Source organism: Callorhinchus milii, unplaced genomic scaffold (assembly GCF_018977255.1).
Source record: "Callorhinchus milii isolate IMCB2004 unplaced genomic scaffold, IMCB_Cmil_1.0 Scaffold28, whole genome shotgun sequence".
In the NCBI taxonomy this organism is placed as follows: domain Eukaryota; kingdom Metazoa; phylum Chordata; class Chondrichthyes; order Chimaeriformes; family Callorhinchidae; genus Callorhinchus; species Callorhinchus milii.
The window spans coordinates 3,195,259-3,218,764 of NW_024704769.1; the positions used below are offsets into that span (position 1 = coordinate 3,195,259).

The window sequence follows — 23,506 nt, forward strand, 5'->3', positions numbered from 1 at the left end:
ACAACAAATTACATTTGTATGGTGCCTTTCACGTCCAGAGGAAATCCCAAGGCACTGGCCTGTCAAGGATTTGGAACCAAGCTGGAGGGCAGGGAGGGTGGGGTAGAGCGTGACCAAAGGCCCAGTCAAAGAGGTTAACAATAGTGCTCATATTTTGTAGGCGAGCGCGGCAGCCAATTTGTACATAGCAAAGTCCATCAAACAGCCATAGAGTGAATGACCAATTATTTTTTATTTAGGGGATTGTTAGCAAGGACACGGGCGAAACTCCCTTCTTTCTCATTTCGAATAGTGCCGTGAGATCTTTGACATCCACAGGGGTGTGACGTTGGTTTAATGTCTCATCCAAAGGACGGCACCTCTGACAAAGCAGCGTTCCCCCCCTGCAAAGCCCTGCCCAGACTATGAGCTCAAAGTCCAAATGTTGATGTGTTCGCTGAATCCCCAGGACAAATTGTTGGGGAGGGTATAGATGAGGTCAAAATCAAGTAGGGGGTAGTGGGGGGGAGGTTAGTGAACAGATTGGTTAGTGGAGCGAGGGGGTGGGGGAGAGAGGACTGGATATTTATGCTGAATTCTAGGAACATGAAATTCTCTGTGTGTGTTGTGCTTGTACTCTCTCATACCTCTCCAGCTTTGCTCAAGGTTATCTGACATCTAACGCTGCTTGTGCTGAATGTACCATTTGCTGCAGTCTGTAGTGCACAATGCAGTGAGTGAGCTTTGTGTGTCCAGCTCTGTAACGTGGCTGGAAACAGAACAGACAGAACCAGATCAGGAATAGGAAATGACCAGAGGGATACTGACAAGCCGTTGATAAATGTACTAGAGTAATAGACCAGGCCACGACTTAAACTACAGTGAATCAAAGATGGTATTCCACTGGGCCCATCGAATGAACAGACCATCATTTTGCTAGTGGGGTTTTCAGGCATATTTTCCAGCATTGGTTATTGAGTGGCATTTCCACTCTATTTGCAGGCTTCACTGCTCAATACTCTTGTGTGGTTTATCATAATAATAATCCTTGCATTTGATTTAGCGCCTTATCACGTTGTTGAGACTTCTCAAAGCGCTTCACATCTTGTGGGCGAAACGCAGCAGCCACTTGTGCACAGCAGTATCCCACAAACAGTCGTAGATTAAGTGATCAAATTATTATTTGTTTTAAGGGAGTATTATTGACCTATAAACGGGTTCCTACTGACTGCTAGGTAAACCGAGGTGTGCGGAGTAAAGAAACTTGCCTAAGGTTTCGTACTGCCAAGAAATCGAACCCAGGTCCTCTCACTTGCAAGGCTTGTGCTCTAACCACTAGGCTACAGGACTCTGCAATCTGAATTCACAATGCAGATTTCAGGCCCTGTATCATTCTATAGGCTATCCTATAGACTTGCTGAAATCCCTCAGCTGGGACAGCACTGAAACTTCCTGTGGGGAGTTGGGTTTGATAGTTTGATGTGAGCGAGGAGGCTATAGTTACTGCTGTGACATAAGGGTATGAATTGGGCAGAGAGAGCAATGGAGTTATTCCCAGTGTTCCAAGGGATGAGCTATGAGTAAAAACTGCATGAGCAAGGGCTTTGCAACGTTGGATGACAGATGTCTCGGAAGTGACTTTTATAAGCTGCTTAAATGGAACGGAGGAAGTAAACTTGGAGCAAGATAATATAACAGAGCGCAGATTCTGGGGTGTGAGGGGTAAACTGAGGACCGCCACCAGAAAATGTTTCTTGACCCACAGAGCAATTGACAGCTGGAACCGTGAGCCAGCCAGATGGGACACAAGGTCCCTTTAAGAAACCCCTTGATGGTGCAATAGGAAGGGATGGGAAGGAAGAGATTAAATTGATTGAAGGACCTGCCTCACATTTAATAGTAATAATAATCCTTGCATTTGACATAGCATTTTATCATGTCTTTGAGACGTCTCAAAGCGCTTAACAGAATGTGCTGTAAAGTGAATTGACTGTATATTTTGTGGGCGCAACCCGGCAGCCAATTGCATACAGCAGCGCCCCACAAACAGTCGTGGATTGAGTGACCAAATTAGTATTATTATGCAGGGGCAGGGATTATTAACCCCGGAAAGCGATTGGTGCGACCCGCTGTCCAGAAACGGTAATAATCCCTTCCAAAAATAATTTATTATTATTATTATGTGGACCTCCCAAGGAGAAAGAAGAGGAAAGTATCTTTTGTAAAAGGCTGAGGTGTGATCAGCTACCTGAACCTCAGCAACTTGTCTGTCACAATAAAATAATAATCCTTGCATTTGATACAGTGCCTTATCACATCTGCGAGACATCTCAAAGCATTTCACAGAATACACTGTAAAGTGAATTGACTGTATATTTTTGTGGACAAAATTCATGTGACTGATTCACTTGTGATGTCAATGCTGAGGCTGCAGCCTGTTGTCGTGTCGCTGCCTATGACAGATTCTCCACGTACAGTGCAGAACACACCCGTGCGGTTGATGGCTCTGGCACTGATCGCTGAGCAAAGTTCCCTGAGCAATTTATTGACACAGGCCATACAGAGTATAAGAAACAGCTGGCGAAAATCTGCTTGTCAAGCAAGCAAGACTCTCAGCGAGAGAATAACGGGTGTCTCAGCGAGGGGATAGGATGGTGCTTGAAGCTGCATTTTCAGTTGTACTGTTTGCAATACAACAATAAAACAATTTCTTGAACTTGTGCCCTCCGTTCCACTATCGGTGGCTGCGCTTTCAGTCACTACGCCCCGAGACTCTGGAACACTCTTCCTCTATCTCTCCGCCTTGCCCCCCACCTTTCCCCATCTTCAGGACGCGCCTGAAGACCTTCCTCTTCAACTGTGCCTACGGTCACCTGTCCCTCCCCCCGGCTGACCCTTTTTATTTGGGGATTGTTGACCAGGACACCAGCAGAGAGAAACTCCCTTCTCTTTTCAAGTAGTGCCGCGGGATCTTTAACTTTCAGCTGGACAGGTAGACAGGATCTTGGTTTAATGTCCTGTCTGAAGGACGGCACCTCCGACCATGCAGCATAATACCCCCAGCATTGCATTGGAGCATCAGCACAGACCTTGTGAGTTCCAAGTCTGGCATGGGCCCACCTTTCTGTCTCAGAGGCGAAAGTACGATTGACTGAGCCAGGCTGACACACCAAGCTTGCAGCTCCATTCAGAATTTGTTGGCCTTTGTTTGCGTGTTGGTAAAACCCAGCCCATGTTTCCATTCAATCTCTGATGTGTTGTTTCCTCACCCGGAGGCACTGACTCATGTCAGAGTGAGTTTCGGCGAGCAGTCACTGAGTGACATCTTGACTGAGATCAGCTAACTCAGCGCATAACACAGAATATATGACCTTCTTCTCCGAATGAATCAGTTCCATATCAGGCAAGGACAAGTAATTAAACCATTCAGAGAGGTTTTTTTTTTAAATGAGTATTTCAAGGCAAGTTTTCACTTTTAACTTATTTGCCTCCCTGCATTTATTCAGATCTTTGCAGCTCAAGTTCTCTTCATTCACAAGGCTCACCCATCCTCATTAAATAATAATAATCCTTGCATTTCATACAACGCCTTGTCACGTCGATAAAGTGCTTCACCAAATATACTGTAAAGTGAATTTACCACTGTTTGTGGGACGCTGCTGTGCGCAATTAGCCGCTGTGTTTTGCCCACAAAGTACACAGTCACTCCACTTTACAATAAATCCTGTGAAGCGCTTTGAAACGTCTCAACAACACGATAAGGCGCTGTATCAAATGCAATGATTATTATTATTTAATATCTCATCAGCCTAGATTGTCAGATCAAAGTCCTGACATGGGAGTTGAACTCACATCTTCTGGATCAGAGTCGAGAGTACTACCAGCTGAACCAGACCACACCTATATCAGGGATGGGATTAGAAATAGCAGTGTGTACATGGGTGGGTACCATCGTTTCTGATGAGAATCATATCTGTGTCTTACAGCCGAGCAGTGCAGTGTTGGCCTGGTGGCTAAGTCAATGTGATATATTGTGAGCGGACAGACTTGTCTCGCTGCCCAAAGTGACAATCTGGCCCGAGTCTGACCTTCATGTTGTCTCGTTCATGTTATTTGATAGACGCACAATTGTCCAGGGTTGAAATGTATGAATCCTTCTGCAGTGATGAACAGTAGACATCTCTCCTTTTAGGCTTTCATGGAAGCTGACACTAAAATCCAATACTGAGGGAATACCTCATGGGAGTGAAGTGCTGTTCTCTGGCTGAGAGATTGAACAATTATTCCCATCCTCCTGTTCTGGTGAACGTTAAATACAATGATAAATTCATGACCCTTATTTGATATAGCATCTTACCCACATCATGTAAACGCTCCAGGGTTTGGCTGCAAAGTGAAGTGACTGTATCAGTGCTCAGATATAATAATAATAATGCTTGCATTTGATATAGTGCCTCATCACATGTGGGCAAACGTGGCAGCTAATGTGTACAGCAGCGTCCCTCAAACAATCGTGGATTGTGTGATTTATTTATTTTGAAGGGATTATTACCCCCGGAAAGCGACCCGCCAATCAACTTACATCCCAGTTATTATGATTACTATTTATTATTATTATCAGCCTAGACTGTGAGATCAAAGTCCTGAAATCAACTCTTGAAATCACTGAGCATGGGAGCTTTACTCAGTATCCTCGTGAACAATGAATTAAATGGCTGCCGTGTTTCCCACAACAGGCAAGCCTGGCTGTATGTGACAGTAATGACTGAGAATCTCGTTAGCATTACCAGCCAAACAAGCCAGCGTTGTGCATCCAGTGTCCTTGTGCATTGATGTTGGTGATTATCCCACACAAGCGCAAGCGTGTTGAGATGCTTCATCTGTGCGGCATCTGAATCCAAACGCAGTGGAAACTGGCCTTCTTCCCAGGTGCCTGGAAAGGTTTTGGCACGAAGGGTGAGCCTCGCCGAGGGAGAGCTGTGGGTAAAGACTTGCCAGTTGTGTGACCTTGCGGTGAATTTCTGGCTGTCTGACTTTTCAGAAGCGCCAGGGAGCAGAACTCTGTAACAATAATCCTTGCATTTGATATAGCGCCCTATCACGTCTTCGAGACGTCTCAAAGCGCTTCACAGAATATACTGTGAAGTGAATTGACTGAATGTTTTGTAGGTGAAACACCTGTAATCACGACACTGCTGGTATCATCACCAAAGAGAGAGAGGGAGAGAAAGAGAAGATGCTCCAGTCGCAGGACCTGATCCCAGGCAGCTCCTAACCAGAGCTTTTGTTTGGTCAGCCGGGTGTCAAATTGCCACCGCCAGTTGCGCACAGCAATGTCCCACAACCAGTCGTGGATTAATGATCATTCCATTTTTTTTCACTTCCCGGCAGGGCGAAACCTTAGGCAAGTTTCCTTACTCCGCACGCTTCTGTTTACCTAGGAGTAAGTAGGGGCCCAGTTGTTAGTGGCTGGCGGATCGCTTTCCGAGAGGTAATAATCCGCTCAGAGTAAATAAATAATTTGGTCACTCAATCCACAACTGTTTGTGGGACAACACAATTGGCTGCTGCGTTTTCGCCCATAAAATATAGAGTCAGTTCCCTAAATAGTGTATTCTGTGAAGCGCTTTGAGATGTCTCAATGACGTGATGAGGCGTTATATTAAATGCAAGGATTATTATAGTTTTATTGTCCAGTATTTCTAGGCTTGCAGGCAGCATCGAGGGAAGCAACACAAAAGCTCCCACTAATACATTGGCCACCAGCTGTGTGACAATGGGGAGCTGATGAAAATTGTGCCTGTATTTATCCTGAAGCAGCGAGTGAGCAGAGCAAATGGTTTTGTGTGCTATTGGAAGCCCTGTAGCATATCGGTCAGAGCACTCGCCTCGCAAACGAGACGACCCGGTTTTGATTCCCGAGTAAGGCGAAACGTTTGGCAAGTTTCCTTACTCCACACCTCTGTTTACCTAGCAGTAAGTAGGAACATAGTTGTTAGTCGATTGGCGGATTGCTTTTCCGGAGGGGTCCCTTCAAAATAAATAAATGATAATAATCATGATAATTTGATCAACCAATCCACTATTTGTGGGACACTGCTGTGACAATTGGTTCCTGCATTTCACCCACAAAATACACGGTCAATTCACTTTACAGTACATTGTCTGAAGCGCTTTGAGCCGTCTCGAAAATGTGATGAGGCGCTGTATCAAATGCAAGGATTATTATTAGTATTGGCTCGGGATTGCACAGCTCACAGCCTCGCCGTCTCAGCCTTTGCCCGTTGCTGAAGCGTCTGGTCTGTGGCTCCTGGCACCCGCTCTCCATCGCTGAGCCTTTTGGCTCAGTGTTTCAGCGCAGTGGTTACAGAGCTACATTTGTGCTCTCGGATCTTCACTCTATTTACTGCTCAGTCGGAGTCTTGATGAGACACAGACCACAGAAGGAACTGAGAACATTTCTGGATTCCACTGTTGTATACAATACCATTTTGAAATGGATTTGGCATAGGAGGCCTCTGTTTTTTGTCTGATTACAGGCTCTTTCCCCTGCCTGCCTTGCCATACGTTAACATATTTCCTTTTCTCTCTTACCCGTTCCTGAGCCAGGCGGGTTAGTATTCCAGGGTGCTGCTGATGACAGCCCAATCTGGCTCATTGTCAGGACTTGGAAGGGTAGCCCAGTCACTGGGGGACAGTGAATCCAACCACTCTGCTCCTGTTAACCCTGCAAGCCCACGCTCCGACAGGAAGGGTGGCCTTAGCTGAACAAGCGACAGGGAAGCTGACCAGACAGCACTCTCAAAGGCAAGCTCTGTGATTTAGCTGGTTAGACTCCAGCAGTTACCCCAACGCACACTCTGTGCTCTCCAAGCCTTTGCTCTTTCCAACCCGCCCGGGAATCAAACCTGGGTCCTCTCACTTGAGAGGCAAGTGCTCTAACCAGTGCGCTACAGGACTCCACTAGCTGCATTTTTGCCTACAAAATGCACAGTCAAAAGACTTTTACAGCAAATGCTGTGAATTACTTTGGGACGTGATAAGGCCCTATATCAAATGCAAGGATTATTAGTGATCCATTATACTGTAATATGTTAAGATTGTTTATGGTTATTGTTTGATAAGTGGATTTTTCTTTAAAAAAAAACCCTTGCTGCAAATCTGACGTGGTTGTTGATCAGGATGTGTATAACTGAAAGAAAAACGGAAGTCGCTGGGAACACTCAGCAGGTCAGGCAGCATTTATGGAGAAATGAAAGTGAGTCAACGTTTCAGGTCCATGACATTTCGTCCGTTCTGACGAAGGGTCGTGGACCCAAAGCGTTAACTCACTTTCACTTACACACAAAACGCTGCCTGACCTGCTGAGTGTTCCCAGCGACTTCTGTTTTTGTTTCAGATTTCCAGCATCTACAGTATTTTGCGTTTTGTGTGCAAGTGAAGTTTTGTCTCCCGCTGTTTCCTTTTGCCCTTGGCTTTTGCTTTCAAGGAGGCAACAATCTTCACACAAACACATGTCCTCTCTAATTGCTATTGTGGAAACCCTTTGTTTTGCAAGAAATCCAATTAACCTTTTACTCTGCCGCTTTCCTGATGGCACATCCCAACGTTTGTACATCTAATATAATAACAATAACCCTTGCAGTTGATGATTTTATGCTATTGAACATCTCAAAGGCTTCACAGCACTTGCTATAAAGTGTAGCAGGCACACAGCCAGTTTGCGCACAAAGCAAAAAGGAAAGTCTTGAGATGGCAAGAGGCAAAGGGAACGAGGCGAAGGGTCTATGGAGTTCCAAAGGGTGGTGGCAGAAAGGCTGAAGGCCAGACCGCTGATGGTAGGGTAGACCGGGCGGGGGGCATGGAGCAGGCTGGAGCTCATTGAATGGAGGCAGCAGATTTAGCATGGAGTTAGCAGGTCAGAGGTAGGGCGGAGCAAGGCTGTAGGGGGCTTGGAAAGCAAGGACAAGGATTTTGAACTCTATCCTCTTGGCGATGGGGAGCTAGTGATACCGGGTGAGGGTAGGGGTGATATGGTCCTGAAGCCAGGTGCGGGAGAGGACACGAGCTGCAGAGTTCTGAATGATCTCAATGGACTGAGGGAAGAGGAGTGGCGGAGCCAGGTGGGGCTGCGGAGGTGGGGGAAGCCAGAACGGCAGAAGGGGTCATGCAGTGCTCAGTCAGTACTACACTGGATTCTGAGCTCAGTCTTGTACCTGCAATCAACGGAGCAATTAATACTAACCCAACTAATGAGGAACTTGTGAAGAAGAGCTAAAGGAGTGAGGCAAGCAACTGAAACAGCAACAACATTACATTTGTAAAGCGCCTTTCATGTCGGGAGGACGTCCCCAGGCTCTGAACAGTCGGATCAGGACGCGAGCGTGGAGGGCAATGTTGGGATGAGGAAGGCCAGAGGGGTAGGAGGGCGAGAGAAAGAAGCAAATGGAATTCTAAGTGGTTATAAATGTAGGTTGAACGCCTTCCTACATTGTAATGTTAAGGCACATTCAAAAACAATCACAAGCTGATATTTCAGTCTTGCGATTTTCCATCGGTTTCTGTGCGTCTTTGTGAACTGGCACTGAGGAAGGTACATGATGTTCAACTCCACGTTTGTGCCTTTTGCTCAACTGCTGCTGTGTTGTGCGTCTGCTGTGGCTGGAATGTGCCATGCCACTGACTGCCAACCTTTGGCCCTTTGCCCTCTCAGTCGGGCGCCGGGCACTGCTTTCACTCGCCTCAGCAATTAATGCTTGACCAATTAGTTTTGAATTTTGGATTGAGATAGCATTGTCTCGTGTATCAGAAAAACGACAAATTGCAATTACACAGCGCCTTTCAGGTCGGGAGGATGTCCCAAGGCACTGAACAGTTGAGGATTTGCACCCGAGCTGAGGGTTGGAATCAAGAGGGTGGGAAGGTGGCCAAAGGTGCAGTCAAAGAGGAAGGTCTTGAGACGGGCTTTGAAGGAGGCGAGGGACGCGGAGAGGTGAAGGGACTCCAGGATGAAGTTCCAGAAGGATGGGGCGGATGGACAGAAAGCTGATGGTAGGTTGGGCAGAGCTGAAGCAGGTCAGTGTTTGCTGAGCCGAGGGAGCAGGGCTCTGCTAAAAAAAACCACTCTTCTTTTCTGCAGCTGACTAAAGCAATGCCAATGAGAGACAGTTAAGTAATACATCTATTGAGCAGATTGGCTTTGCACAGGAGAAAGAAGTCAAAATACTTGCAGGCCCAGTTGCAGTGGTCTGCAAATCCCTTCACGTCCTGGCACCTCCCTACCTTTCTGACTTGCTTCCTCCCTACTCCACTACCCGCTGCCTCTGCTCGGCTGGCTCTTGCCTCCTGCTTATGCCTCGTCCACCATCGGCGGCCACGCTTTCAGCCACTACACCCTGAAGCTTTGGAACTCTCTCCCCCAATCCCTCCATCTTGCTCCCTCCTTCCCCTCTTTTAGATCACGATTGAAGACCTTCTTGTTCGATTGCGCTTATGGTCACCTCCTCCCTCCCCCCCAGCTCGCCGTCAGGCTCTGCTACTGTTAAGTGCTACGAGAGATGCTGCCCCGTGTGAAGCGGATTCTGTAAATGCAAGTTGTTGTTGTAATCGTTAGTCACCGGTGTCGACAGACCTGATGACTTGTGCTCGATTTTCACCGCGTTAGTATTTTTGACTCCCAAGCACTGATATTATCAGTCAGCCAGGATTAGTGCAGTCAGCTACTGGGGGAGCTGAATTAACATGTGTTACACTCTCTAGTTTAGTTGCAAGTCTTTATTTTTTTAAAAAATCACCAGCCCCCAATTATGTAAACCTCTTTATCTGCTGCCGAGCCAAGCTGGCTCACTGTGTCATATTTTATAGTCTTTTGTGCCGAGGATCTGCCTGCTATTCCTCCTGGTGGGGTGCAGTGCTGGGTCATTCTGCTTTATGGCAGAGCAAATTGCTGCCCTTTGTGATTCATTCTCCCAGCTTGTCTGCGGCATTGACGACACTCCCTTCACTGAGGCAGGCTGCTTTTCGGAAGCTGCTTTCTGCTCTGCTGCCTGACCTGAATTTGAATTCGTTGGTCGCGCACAGTGTTGGCAAGCGTCAGTCAGTTTGCCTGGCAGGACCTTAGCTGAAGGGCAAATTGTACGGAGCAGTGGAAGTGATCTCCGTCTTCCTCTCTTTCTTTCCCCTCGCACGGTTTTGCCTTTTTTCTTTTGAAGCTATTGAGCTGCAGTTCCACAAATATCTTGATTGCGAGGCGAGTGTGCTAACTGCTACGCTATGGGACTTCATTATACTATGCTCGCTTCACAAACGAGACGAACCAGTTTCGATTCCTGGGCGGGCAGAGAGATACCTTAGTCAAGGTTCTTCACGACACAATCCTCTCTGTTTTTCTAACAGTAAGCAGGGTCCTGGGTGTTAGCGTCAAAATATACAGTTAATCCATTTTACAATATATTATATGAAGCGCTTTGAGACGTCTCAACGACATGATAAAGCAATACATCAAATGCAAGAATTATTCTTATTGTTATGTCCTGGTGGATGTTAAAGATTCTGTGACACTATTCGAAAAGAGAAGAGAATTCCTCTTTCCCGATGTCCTTTCCAACAACCCTCCAAATAAAATTGCGTGCTCACTCCTTGGCTGTTTGTGCGACATTGCTGTGCGCAACTGGCTGCCACATTTCGCCCACATGTACACAGTCAATCCACTTTACAGCGTATTCTGTGAAACGCTTTGAGACGTCTCGAGGACATGATGAGGCACTATAATCAAATACACGGATTATTATTATTAGCCTGCATCTTGTCACAAGTAGGCATTAACTCGCCCGCATTGCAGTAGGTTATGCAGCTGTGAAAGCACTATCCAACAACCACTTGTGCTTTCAGCAGCAATGGAAACACTCTACACTTCTCTCCTCTCCCACCACTTGGGCTAGCTGTCCGCTCACTGCGGATGGTGCCAGCTGTGTGATAGCGTTGTTCCCAGCTCACTGGGTAATGGTGGTTTGACGGGAAGATGTTGCTATGACAGCCCCTGCTTTTATGGATTTGCTGTGCGATGGGTTCAGAGGACGTTAAAGAGGCAGATTGTCCCTGTTCAGAAAATACCCATCAGAAGCCCCTGGGTGCAAATCAGTAGGGTGGTCCAAACTGGACAAGCAGCGAGAAAGCTTGCCAGATAGTGATATCAATTGCAAGCTGTGTGGTTTTAGCTGGTCAGACTCCAGTAGTCACCCCAACGCACACTCTCCCAAACTATATACTGTATCTCAAGATATTATTTTCTAACAGATATATCTAATTTGTTCTTCAAAGAATCAACACATTTGTTTCCACCGTCTGTCTCCCTAAAGAGCCTGTTCCATACTTTTATTACTCGCTCACTGAAGTAGTGTTTCCGCAGATTTGTTTTGAATTTACTCCCATTCAATCGCAGGCCGTGTTCTCCAGTTCTACTGTTCAGTACAAGATAGAGTTCCAGAGAGTGGGAACAGATTGGCTGAAAGCCTGTCCACCGATAGTGAGGCGGGCTGGTCAGGGGGATGTGGAGCAAATCTCATAAGTTTCTCGGTCGTTAGGGGGAACGGGGCGGAATTGCATCCTCGCCAATAAAGCTCTTTATGTCTGTCCTGTTCCTTATCCTAAGGTTGTGTAAAGGGTTTTGTTTTCTGTTTCTAGGGGGCTTTGCCATTGTGTTTCTGGTGAGGACTCACAGTGGGGTGAAAAGTGCCCTGAAGAGAATGTACGTCAACAATGAACACGATCTGCAAGTGTGCAAGAGAGAGATCCAAATCATGGTGAGTGATGCGAAAGGGAGGGACCAACAACAGCACAACATATGACATTTATACAGCACCTTTCACATCAGGAAGCGTCCCAAGGCGCTGGACAGTCAGAGACTTGGACCTGAGCTGGGTGGGGGGGGTGTGATGTTGGGATCAGGGAGGGTATGTCAGAGTCCTGCTGATAGAGCGAATGACAGTGCTATAACCTGTGAGGCTCTTGTGTTACAGAGGGACCTGGTTGGGCTGAAGAACATCGTGGGATTTGTGGATTCCAGCATCACTCCTGTAGGTTCCGGGGAGGTCTGGGAAGTTCTCATCCTCATGGATTTCTGTCGGGGTGAGTGTGCTATCAATCTGTCCACTCAGTGGACTCCAGCCTGCTTCACGTCCCCCGCCTTGCCCGCTCCACCATAGGTGGGCGGGCCTTCAGCCTCTCTGCTCCCACATTCTGGAACTCCATCCCACAGCCCCTGCGCCTCGTTGGCTCCCTTGCCTCCTGAAAGGCCTTCTCCTGTTTCTATGTTCCCATGTGAAGGGGACACACACGCGCACACAGTGCAGTCTAGACTTTCTAATCTTAACATGAGTTTCACATTAGACAGCAGCAATGTGTCTGGTGCAGTTCAGATCCAAACAAGAAGATGGTTTAGTTGTAGCTTGCAATCCCACACACCCTCCCTGATGTCAGAGAGCAGGTGTGCAGCTGTAGACTGCCCAACATCAGGCTGGGCTAGAATTCCGTTAATCGTTGCTCCGTGAAATTGCATTCTGCACAATCACATTCCTCAGGTTCACGAGGGTTGATTTCTTTGTGGATCATTCCTTTGGCAATTCACAACTTTCATCTGCTCGCCTCTCCCATTGGAAATGCGTGGCTGCCCTTGCCTCCGAGCTGCGAGTGCGACGAGGAGAAAGATGGCTGAAAGCGCGGTCAGAGAGGAAGGTCTTGAGGTGGACCTTGAAGCGCCGGGGTAAAGGACTCCGAGATTGAGCAAAGGGTTGGGGGCAAATACGCTGAAAGCTGAGTTCATGCTGTATCGGGTTGGTTTCATCGTGGCTTCTTTGCATTGATTTGAAACCGTGTGTGTCCTAGGGGGTCAGGTCGTCAACCTGATGAACCAGAGGCTACAGACCGGCTTCACGGAGACAGAGGTGCTGCAGGTGTTCTGCGATACATGCGAGGCAGTGGCATGGTTGCACCAGTCCAAAACGCCCATCATACACCGTGACCTGAAGGCAAGTGAAACCTTAACCATACTCTTGCATTTGGTACAGTACTTTATCACGTCGGAAGGACATTTCAAAGCGCTTCAAGGGATTTACTGTCAAGTGGAGTGGCTGTGTATTGTGGGAAAACGTGGCAGCACAATTGCGCACAGCGACGTCCCACAAACAGAATGACCAATTTAATTTGGGTGGGGGGATTGTTGGCCAATAATTTAATGAATAAATCAAACTCAGTCGTCACGTTTGCTCTTGCAACTCCCAACTGACTGCTAGATTTGTGAACGAGTCTTTGGTCTAAGCGCTTTTGAGACGTTTCAACAACATGATAAGGCGCTATATCAAATGCAAGGATTATTATTGTATTATTAGATATATAGATAGTGTGTGTGTGTGTATATATAATGTAAGTTGTTGTTGCTATTATCTCATCTCCCTGAATTTAGTATTGTATCACCCTTGTCCCCTGTGATTGTGTGCTTTTCAGTAACACGTTTCAGGCAGATGAATGGGCATGGTGTTTTATTTGTGGTGGTTCATTTCAGGTGGAAAACATCCTGCTTCACGACAAAGGCCACTACGTGCTCTGTGACTTCGGGAGCGCGACCGACAAGTTCCAGAATCCTCAGGTGGAAGGAGTCAACACAGTAGAAGATGAGATTAAAAAGTAAGGATTGATGTTTGTGCCTGGTGACATAGAAATATAGAAACGGGTGTGGGCTATTCAGCCCCTCGAGCCTGTTCCGCTATTCTATAAGATCAAGGCTGATCTGTACCTCAAGACCAGTTACCCGCCTTTGCCCCGTTTCCCTTGATATCCCGACCTAACAAAAATCTATCCACTTCAGTCTTGAAAACGTGAATGGATCAGCATCCACAGCCTTTTAGGGGAGTGAGTTCCAGATTTGACTGTTCTAACACTGTACTTTAGGTCCTTAATTCAGACCCTGTGTTCCTCACATAGTCCGTGATTCAATTTTTGACAGCATTACAACAACAATAATAATAATCCTTGCATTTGATGCAGCACCTTATCATGTCGTTGAGATGTCTCAAAAGTGCTTCACAGATTATACTGTAAAGTGAATTGACTTTTTACCCTAATTCTGTAAAGTATTAAGTGCAGGTTGGCAAGAGCCAAGGCTTGGGGGGACCCCAGAGTGTTGGTTGGGGTAACTGCTGGAGTCTAACCAGCTAAAATCGTCTGTCAAGCTTTCCCTCTGCTTGTGCAGCTCGGACCACCCTACCCGTTAGGACACTGGTGATCTGAGCTAGGTCACAGTCAGGGCACCAGCTGACTAGCTTCACTCTCCCACCTCTTGTGATCGTGGTGCCGTCTGGAATAACTCAGAGATCTCTTTGCATTTTACACTCCCTGCACCATCTGAAATATCACGTGATTAGTGTTAGATTAACTCAGCCTGCCATTGGGATTTCCTTGAGGCGAGAGTTTAATTACGAGACGACTTATAATATTGATTGTGTGAATCGTGCCCTGGGAATAGACGTAATGTTTCAGAAATCCAAAGGCCAGCATTCCTGGCACCACCACTTGGGTGTGGTACCACGGGGAACCTTTGAAACCACACACCAGGAAACCCAGAACTTCGACAATCCTAACATGCAAACACAGTGAGGAGTCCTATCAATTCTACGCTTGTGTTTGAACAAAAGCGATTTGTTTCACGTTCACTTTTCTCATGCCAGGCAGCCTGGGTCAGTCGGTCCCACTCACGCCTCTGAGAAGGAACGTTGTGGGTTCAAGTCCCCACGTTGGGACTTGACATTGTAGCCTAAGTTACGTCATTGGCGGTACCGTCCTTCGGAAGCGACTTTAAATCATGGTGCTGTCTGCCTTCAGTCTCATCTCAAAATAATAATTTGGTCACTCAATCCACCGCTGTTTGTGGGACACTGCTATGTGCAATTGGCTGCCATGTTTCGACCACAAAATATACAGTTAATTCATGTTACTGTTTACTCTGTGACGCACTTAGAGGCGTCTCGAAGATGAGATGAGGCGCTATATCAAATGCAAGAATTATTATTATTTTGGATGCAGATTCTCAGCTGAAGAACCAAACTTGTGTCTGCGACTGGTCGCCCGCCGTTGTACATTACAACACCCCGTGTCCTCTTGTTTCCATTTCAAAGCTGTCATTTCCAATAAATTGTTGCCAGCAATGAATTATTGAGCTGTCATGGCGTTTCAAAGGTGACAGAATGTTCACCGCCGAGATCACTGGGAAGCTATGTTGAGCATAAGATGCCGGTGTGGTGCATTTAAAGGGGAAGTTGAGTTTAAAGGGAGTATCCTTTCCGAGCGATTCTTTCTCCAAAGGAGAATCCACCTTTGGAGACTCTCCCTGGGAACCTGACTTTTCCTGCTCTGCATATTAAGAGGATTCTATCCTTTGGATGAGACATTAAACCTCACTCCCCCGACTGCCTGTTCAGGTGGATGTTAAAGATCCCGCGGCACTATTTGAAAAGAGGAGGGAGTTTCTCTCTCCCGGTGTCCTGGCTGACCATCCCCTCTTCTCCCCCTCCCCCAAATAAAATTAGTTGCTCACTCCATGGCTGATTGTGGGACACCTCTGCGCTGGCTGCCGCGTTTTACCCACAAAATATCCACTTAACAGCGTATCCTGTGAAGCGCTTTGAGAGGTCTCAACAGCATGATAAGACGCCATATCAAATACAAGGATTATTATCGTTGTATAATGGTGCCTGGATTCTTGCGAGCTGGCCGTAGCAGAGTCAGGAATGTGGGGAGTTAAAAGTGAAACGATTTCAATAAAAATCCTTGCAACTGTGTCTAGTCACGACACATTGAGTGAGGCCCCTTGATGAGCAGTCATTGGGAGAAATCAGCAGCTAAACTGAAGCGACTACATCTCAGCATTAAATATAATCACGGTGCCTGTCATTTTCAGTAAGGTGATTGCTGCTTGTCCAAGCGATATCATCTCATTGAAGAATTCTCCCTGCAGGGTAAGGCGTGCAGAAATACGAGGAGCAAAACCAAGATGCAGTCGCCTTTTTTTTTTTTAAATTCACGCTCCAGAAGATTCCTTCCTTTCAATGCAATCATAATAATAATCCTTGTATTTGAGATAACGACTCATCACGTCTCGAAGACATGATAAGGCATTATATATCAACAACAAGTCATACTTCACATCGGAACGTAGTCCCAGGGCGCTGGACAATCAGGAGTTTTTGGACCCGAGCTGAGAGTTGGCGTCAGCAGGAGTGAAGGGCAGTGGAGGTGGGAAGGTACCCAAAGTCACAGTTGAAGAGGAAGGTCTCTAGGCAGGACTTGAAGGAGGCAAGAGAGGTGGTGAGACAGAGGGATTGCGGGATAGAGTTCCAGAGTGTGGGGGCAGGGATGCTGAATGTAAATCCAAGGATTGTTATCATTATTTGTGGTTTCTGCCGGATGGCAGAGTTGACTCCTAAGCACAAAATAGGTTTTGAATATTTTGACCTGACATGCAAAGGGCATAAACCTCTCATCATCTCACTGTGACTCTTGTGTTTTTCAGGTACACAACATTGTCTTACAGAGCTCCGGAAATGGTGAACCTTTACTGTGGCAAACCAATCACCACAAAGGCTGACATCTGGGTAGGTACACGTTAGAGGCTGTGGAGTGAAAGCCAACACAGGTGCTGTTGAAGAGGAGGGTCTTGAGACAGGCCATGAAGGAGGCAAGGGAGGGGACTAGGCAAAGGGACTGTGGGATGGAGTTCCAAAGAGTGGGGGGCAGAATGGCTGAAACTAAACAATGCTGTTTGCATATTGTTTTGCGGTTGTTCCCCTCTGTCTCAGCTGACTGGAGATCGTGAACTCAAATGACTCTGCTCTTCTCACGTGTGGCTTTGTCTTTCAGGCGCTCGGCTGTTTGCTGTACAAACTCTGTTTTTTCACACTACCGTTTGGAGAAAGCCAGGTCGCCATCTGTGACGGCAACTTCACCATCCCCGATAATTCCAAATACTCCTCCGAGATGCACTGCCTAATCAGTAAGCAATGCAATGCGATTTACACAGCGCCTTTCACGCCAGGGGGAACATCTCGCAGCGTTGCGCACTGCTGGCTGGTTGGTGGAAGGGAAAAAGGTGGCTGAAAGAGCGTTTAAAGAGGGAGGTCAGGTTAGGAGGCAGGCTTTAAGTGGGGAGGGAGCGAGCAAGGCAGGGAGATTCCCAGACGATTTTCCTCTCTGTTTCTTTAGAGTCCTTTCTGGAGGACTGATTTTTTTTTAAATAATTGGCAAAAGAATCAGAAGAAAGACGAGGAGAAATTCTTTTTAAGAAGTAACTCAGCGAGTTACTCTCTGGAATGCATTGCCTGAAAGGGTGGTGGAAACAGATTCGATAGTAGCTTTCAAAAGGGAATTGGAGAGGTACTTGAAAAGGAAAAATGTGCAGGGCTATGAAATAAGAGCGGGGGAGTGGGACTAGTTGGTAGATCTTTCAAAGAGCTGGCACCGGCATGATGGGCCGAATGGCCTCCTTCCGTGCTGTAAGAGCCTATGAATTGTGCAGTGCCCTGTATTTGGCTTTTGTGGTGAGCTCTTCATAACAAAAAGCTTAAGGAAACGTAACTGAAAATAGTTCTCACGACAAACCAGTGGAAATGCTGTTTCCTGTGGAAGACGTCCTTGCTTGAGAGGTCTCTGATGCTGATCTTGATGTTATTTTATTCTTTGCAGGATATATGCTTGAACCCGACCCAGATAAGAGACCAGACATTTACCAGGTCTCCTACTTTGCATTCAAACAGATACGGAAGGATTGCCCGGTCCAGAATGTCGACGTAAGTCAAGCTTATACCCTGAGCTGTGAAGCGTGGTGTGAGTCTCGCCTAAGGAGGGGGACTGACACCTAGAGGGGTGGGGATTAGGAAGGGGGTTAATGTATGTGCATTGCTCAAGGATGCGAGCTTCTAAGTCTGTAGTTACGTGAGCGTCATTCTGCAGCCGAGTGAGTGATGGAACTTGTGCTACGCTTACTAAGAGCTGAGTTGCTGGTGTAAGCCAGAGCTTGAGATTGCACCCACCTTCCCTTTTCCGCCTCTGTTTCTGCCTCCTGTTCATAGAATCGTACAGCACAGAAGGAGGCCATTCGGCCCTTCGTGTGTGTACCGGCTCTTTGAAAGAGCTATCCAACTAGTCCCACTCCCCCGCTCTTATTTCATAGCCCTTCAATTTTTTGCCTTTTCAAGTGGGTATCCAATTACCTTTTGAAAGCAACTATCGAATCTGCTCCGCCACCCTTTCAGGCAGTGTATTCCAGATCGTAATAACTCTCTGGGTAAAAAAATTACTCCTCATCTTCGCTCTAGTTATTTGTTGTTATGTGTTTAAAGGGGAAACCAGCCGTTGAAAGGATTATGTGAGTTGGTAATGGCACTGGGTTAAGCAGCGAGACTATACTGGCAAATGGAGCATTGGCCTATGACACCAAGTTTAGAGCTTTGGGCTTCTGTTTTCTTGCGGATTCGCAGTAAAACGGACAAAGTATTTGGGATGAATTTGGAATGAAACAGCTTTAGAGGGAACGCTTGCCTGTGCACTATTGCTGGCACCTCACAAGGAATGTAATTGGAAGGGTGTCTAGGACTGTGACTGAACTGGAGGCAGGAATCAGACCTCTTGGCTGAGGGAACTCAGTTCAACCCAATAAATGATAGAGAAGGCTTTTGTGGGTTGTAAACTCCGGCACGGATCGGGAAGGCAGAATGACCATATCACTCGATGGAACTTAACTCGAGCTTCGTGACCCAGGGTTCTTGCCAAAGTTTTGCTCACTTCCTCACGTTTCCTTTTGTCTTTGCAGAACTCTCCCATTCCCGTCAAGCTTGTTGAGCCTGTGAAAGCCAGTGAAGCTGCTGCTAAGAAATCTCAGCCCAAGGCAAGGTTAGACAATTAATGGAGTTGACTCTCCATAAGTATATTTTCGGTGCCAAGTTTAACGTGTGAGATGTGCGCTGCATTGACGGAGCTGCCGTCCTTCGGATGAGACGCTAAACATCACTCCCTGTCCGTGCCCTGTTTAGCCGGACGTTAAAGATCTTCCGCTGCGCTATTTGAAGAGAGCAGGGAGTTTCTCTCTCCCAGTCAGTGTCCTCCAAATCCCCCGAATAAAATTGGTTGGTCACATCAATGGCCGCTTGTGGGACCCTGCTATGTGCTAATTGGCAAGTTTCCTTGCTCCACACGCCTCTGTTTAACGAGCAGTACGTCGGAACCCCACTGTTAGTTGATTGGCGGATTAATAATCTCTTCAATGATACTAAGAATTTCGTCATCCAAACTACAACTGTTAGTGGGACACTGCTGTGCTCAATTGGCTGCCATGTTTCGCCCACAAAATACACAGTCAATTCACTTTACAGTGTATCCTGTGAAGTACTTTGAGACGTCTCAAAGATGTGATAAGCCCCTGTATCAATTGCAAGGATTATTATTATTGGTTAAGTTTGCAATTGCCAATCTTCTCGCTTCAGGTTGACGGACCCGACGCCTCCCACTGAGACCTCCATCACTCCTCGCCAGAGACCCAAAGCTGGTCAAGCTCCAACCAACATTGGCATCCTTCCCATCCAGCCCGCCTTGACACCACGCAAGAGGCAATCTGCACAGCCTTCCACTCAGTCAGGTTTGCGATTCTCCTTGCACATTCTCTTCACATTCTCCACGGTGTTTAAAACGATAAAAGAAATCGACAGGCTAGCTATCCCAACCCCCAGCCCTCCACGGCCTCGCTCCTCCCTACCTATCTTTGTAACCTAACTCGATATCGACTTGTCCGTTCCCTCCGCTCAGCGGGCTCCGACCTGCTCCGTGGCCCTCACCCAGCCAGTGGTCGGGCCTTCAGCCTCTCTGACCCCCACTCTTTTGTACTCCATCCCACAGTTCCCTACCCTCGCCTCCTTCAAGGCCCGTGTCAAGACCTTCCTCTTCCATCGCTCCTATCCCTCCTGATCCCAACCCCCAGCTCGGGTCCAAATCCCTGATTTTCCAGAGCCTTGGGACGTCCTCCCGAAGTGAATGGCGCTGTGTAAATGTCACTTGTTGTAACTACAGAGTAACTATTTCCTCTGGTGGGTGGGGAATCAGAACAGGGTGGGGGGCATAATCTGGAAGACGTGATAAGGTGCTTTATCAAATGCAAGGATTATTACTATTATGATAATCTCACGCAGTGAAGGCCGGAGCAGTGCAATAAGGTCTGTGATGTTTCTCGTTGTCTCTAGGTGTGGTGGTTATGGGTGGGGGTCAGGTCGCTCAGCCCCCCGCTCTCCAGCAGCCTCCCCTGCAACACCCCAAGCACCAGCCGCAGCTGTTACTGCAACAGAAGCAGCCGCCAGCACCAGTGCAACCAAAGCAGCCGGTGCCAGCAGCCCCACCGCAGCCAACACAGGCACAGCAGCCACATCTCTTCCTGCAACAGCAGCAGATACTGCAACAGCAACAGCTCCTGAAGGCCCAACAGGTCAGTATGGAGTCCTGTAGCTCAGTGGTTTGAGCACTTGGCTCACAAGCGAGAGGACCTGGGTTTGAATCCCTGGCAGGCCGAAACGTTGGGCAAGTTTCCTTACTCCACACACCTCTGTACCCAGCAGTAAGTAGGAACCCGGTTGTTAATCGATTGGCGGATCGCTTTTCCAGGGGTAATAATGCCTTCAAAATAAATAATAATCTGGTCACTCAATCCACGACTGTTCGTGGGACGCTGCTGTGCACAATTGGCTGCCGCGTTTTGCCCACAAAATATAGTCAATTCACTTTACAGTAATAATAATAATCCTTGCATTTGATATAGCGCTTTTCACGTCTTCTCGACGTCTCAAAGCGCTTCACAGAATAGACTGTAGAGTGAATTGACCGTATATTTATATTCTGTGAGGCGCTTTGAGACGCCTCAAAGACGTGATAAGGCTCTATGTAAATGCAAAGATTATTATTACAACTACTAACACTTGAGATCAGTACAGACGATCTGTGAATCAGAGCAGCACCTCTTTGTGGTTGCGTTTATGTGGGGGTGGGGGTGAGGCAGGAAGGTTGCTGAAATCCGGACATGCAGGTATGTTTTACCTTTTTGCCATTGTTGTGTGTTTGCTGCAAGGCGCTGAGCACAAAGTGCTGCCTCTGGTGATCGCATGGCTTGAGTTTGCATTTTTTTTTCAGTTGCATTTTATTATCGTTGGTTTATTTAAGTAGATATCTGTGCCTTTAAACGTCAACAACCCTCCCGCTATATTGATGGCAGCAGTTATCGGGCAGACCGCAAAAAAAATGAGGTCGTTGTTTCAACCCTCCAAACAATTCTGTAATTGAAGGACAAAATATGCAGTCAATACACTTAACCGTATACTCTGTGAAGCGCTTTGAGACGTCCCGATACTGTAAAGTGGATTGACTGTGGTATTTGTGGGCGAAACAGGGCAGCCAATTGCGCATAAGTGTCCCACAAATAGTCGTGGATTGAGTGACCATATAATTAAGTGACGACATAGCAAAGCTTTATTAAGTCCCTGCTATTAAAGCGGTTTGTGTTCTAAAATCGGCAATTGTTTGACCCTTTAATTGTTTAGTAAAAATAAATGATCCTTGCTTTTGATACAGCGCTTTTCACATCTTCGAGACATTTCAAAGCGCTTCACAGAATACATATATTGTACGGTGAATTGACTGTGGGCAAAGTAGATATTAAGAATCGAATAATAGTTTGGTCACCCCACCCACGACTGTTTGTGGGGACACTCCTCTGCAAATTGCCGTTGCATTTCACTCACCAAAAAATATACAAATTCGCTTTACACTATATCCTGCGAACCGCTTTCAGACGTCTCGAAGACGTGATAAGGCTCGGAATCAACTGCAAGGATTATTAGTTGGTAGTTTTGCAGTGTTGAGCTGGCTGTTGACTGTTACTTTAAAGCTATGGGGTGTGTTTGTGTGTGTTGTGTGTTTTCTTTGGGGGTTCGACCTGCTTTCCGTCGCATGTCTTGATGCATGTGTTTGTGCAGCAGTACCAGCAAGCTCAGCAGCAAGCAATGCAGCAGCAGATGATGCAGAATTACTTTCTCCAGCAACAGCAACTCGTAGCTGCCTCCACGCAGCGGCAGCAACAGTGCGTGAGCCAGCCGGCTGCGGTCTCAGCCCCAATGCAGCCCCTACCGCAGCAGCAGCAGCAAGCTGCAGTACCTCATTGCGTCACCGCTCAGGAACCCGGCACGGTAAGGCTCCGGGGGAGGGGGGGTGTGCGCGTGGAGTTTAACCCTTTCATCGAAGGCATTGGAATCAGCCTCCTGTCTTTTGGTGGGTTCACGCCGAGACAGAATTCAGCCTCTCACAAGCGTAGGTGTTTCCTTCTGCACATGCTCTGTTATATACTCCCCACTGAAGGTTCTTTCACTCCCCCACTGTGTCCGCCTTACTCACTCCCCCTCCCGCAAAGATATAGCTCTGCCCTCAGCCAAGGTGACTTACAGTGCTAGCTGCATTTGAGCGTCGAAGGAGTTGCCTTTAGTGAGACATTTCACGGGTGGCTGTGTGTGACAGTGGTGTGGATTAGTTGTACTGGCAGGGAAAGAGAGGTGAACAGCAGCCCTGTGCAATAAGCAGTGGTGCTGGCTGTGCTGTGCTGAGCTGCCAGACACCCTTTGTTAACACTCGTCCTTCTCCTCGCAGGCTCAGATACAGCCACAGCCAGCAGCCCCGAACCCGGCCCCCAAGATGGTCTCCCTCACCCCTCCATCGTCTCCTAAGACTCAACGGGCCGGGCACAGGAGGATTCTGAGCGACGTCACGTACAGTGCCGTCTTCGGGGTTCCTGTCAGCAAATCCACCCAGCTCCTGGCTGCTGCCGCGGCTGAAGCCGGCTTAAACAAGTCCAAGTAGGTGCAATTCACTCCTGTGTCTCTTATATCGGGGGTAATAATTCCCTCAACAACAACAATAGTAAAATAATAAATTAGTCACTTCAATCCACGGCTGTTTGTGGGGACACTGCTCTGCGCAATTGGTTCCCGCATTTCGCCCACAAAATACACAGTCATTTCACTTTACAATATATTCTGTGAAGTGCTTTGAGACGTCTACACCCTGAAACTCTGGAACACTCTTCCTCTATCCCTCCTCCTTGCCCCCTTCCCTATCTTCAAGTCGAGCCTGAAGACCTTCCTCTTCGACCGGGCCGACGATTACCTCCCCCTCTTTCCCCGGCTCGGTGTTGTGTTCGGCCACTGTCAAGCGCTCTGGGGCGCTGTGTGAGGGGCGATGTGTAAATGCAAGTTGTATTGACTGCGTGATCTCCTCTGGGCCCAGGTCAGCCACGACCACACCCTCGGGGTCTCCCCGCACCTCCCAGCAGAACGTGTACAATCCCCCCGACGTCTCCACCTGGAACCCGTTTGCTGACGACAACTTCGCCATTCTCACTGCCGAGGAGCTGCTCAACAAGGATTTTGAAAAGCTCAACAATGGTAAGTCCCGTAGC

The 23,506-nt window shown here is 47.4% G+C and overlaps 1 protein-coding gene across 2 annotated transcripts in view; it reads left to right on the plus strand.

The window, feature by feature from the left end:
* The window catches only part of LOC103190267 (AP2-associated protein kinase 1), a 42,733-nt gene that overhangs the window by 2,108 nt on the left and 17,119 nt on the right, over positions 1-23,506 (plus strand). For both annotated transcript variants that reach the window (XM_042344499.1, XM_042344500.1), the window contains exons 2-14: positions 11,662-11,780; positions 11,997-12,105; positions 12,862-13,004; positions 13,538-13,659; positions 16,541-16,622; positions 16,888-17,020; positions 17,710-17,813; positions 18,836-18,915; positions 19,506-19,657; positions 20,256-20,494; positions 22,035-22,244; positions 22,699-22,904; positions 23,335-23,492. In XM_042344499.1, coding sequence (XP_042200433.1) covers positions 11,662-11,780; positions 11,997-12,105; positions 12,862-13,004; positions 13,538-13,659; positions 16,541-16,622; positions 16,888-17,020; positions 17,710-17,813; positions 18,836-18,915; positions 19,506-19,657; positions 20,256-20,494; positions 22,035-22,244; positions 22,699-22,904; positions 23,335-23,492 — 1,857 coding nt within the window. The remainder of the gene's footprint in view (positions 1-11,661; positions 11,781-11,996; positions 12,106-12,861; positions 13,005-13,537; positions 13,660-16,540; positions 16,623-16,887; positions 17,021-17,709; positions 17,814-18,835; positions 18,916-19,505; positions 19,658-20,255; positions 20,495-22,034; positions 22,245-22,698; positions 22,905-23,334; positions 23,493-23,506) is intronic.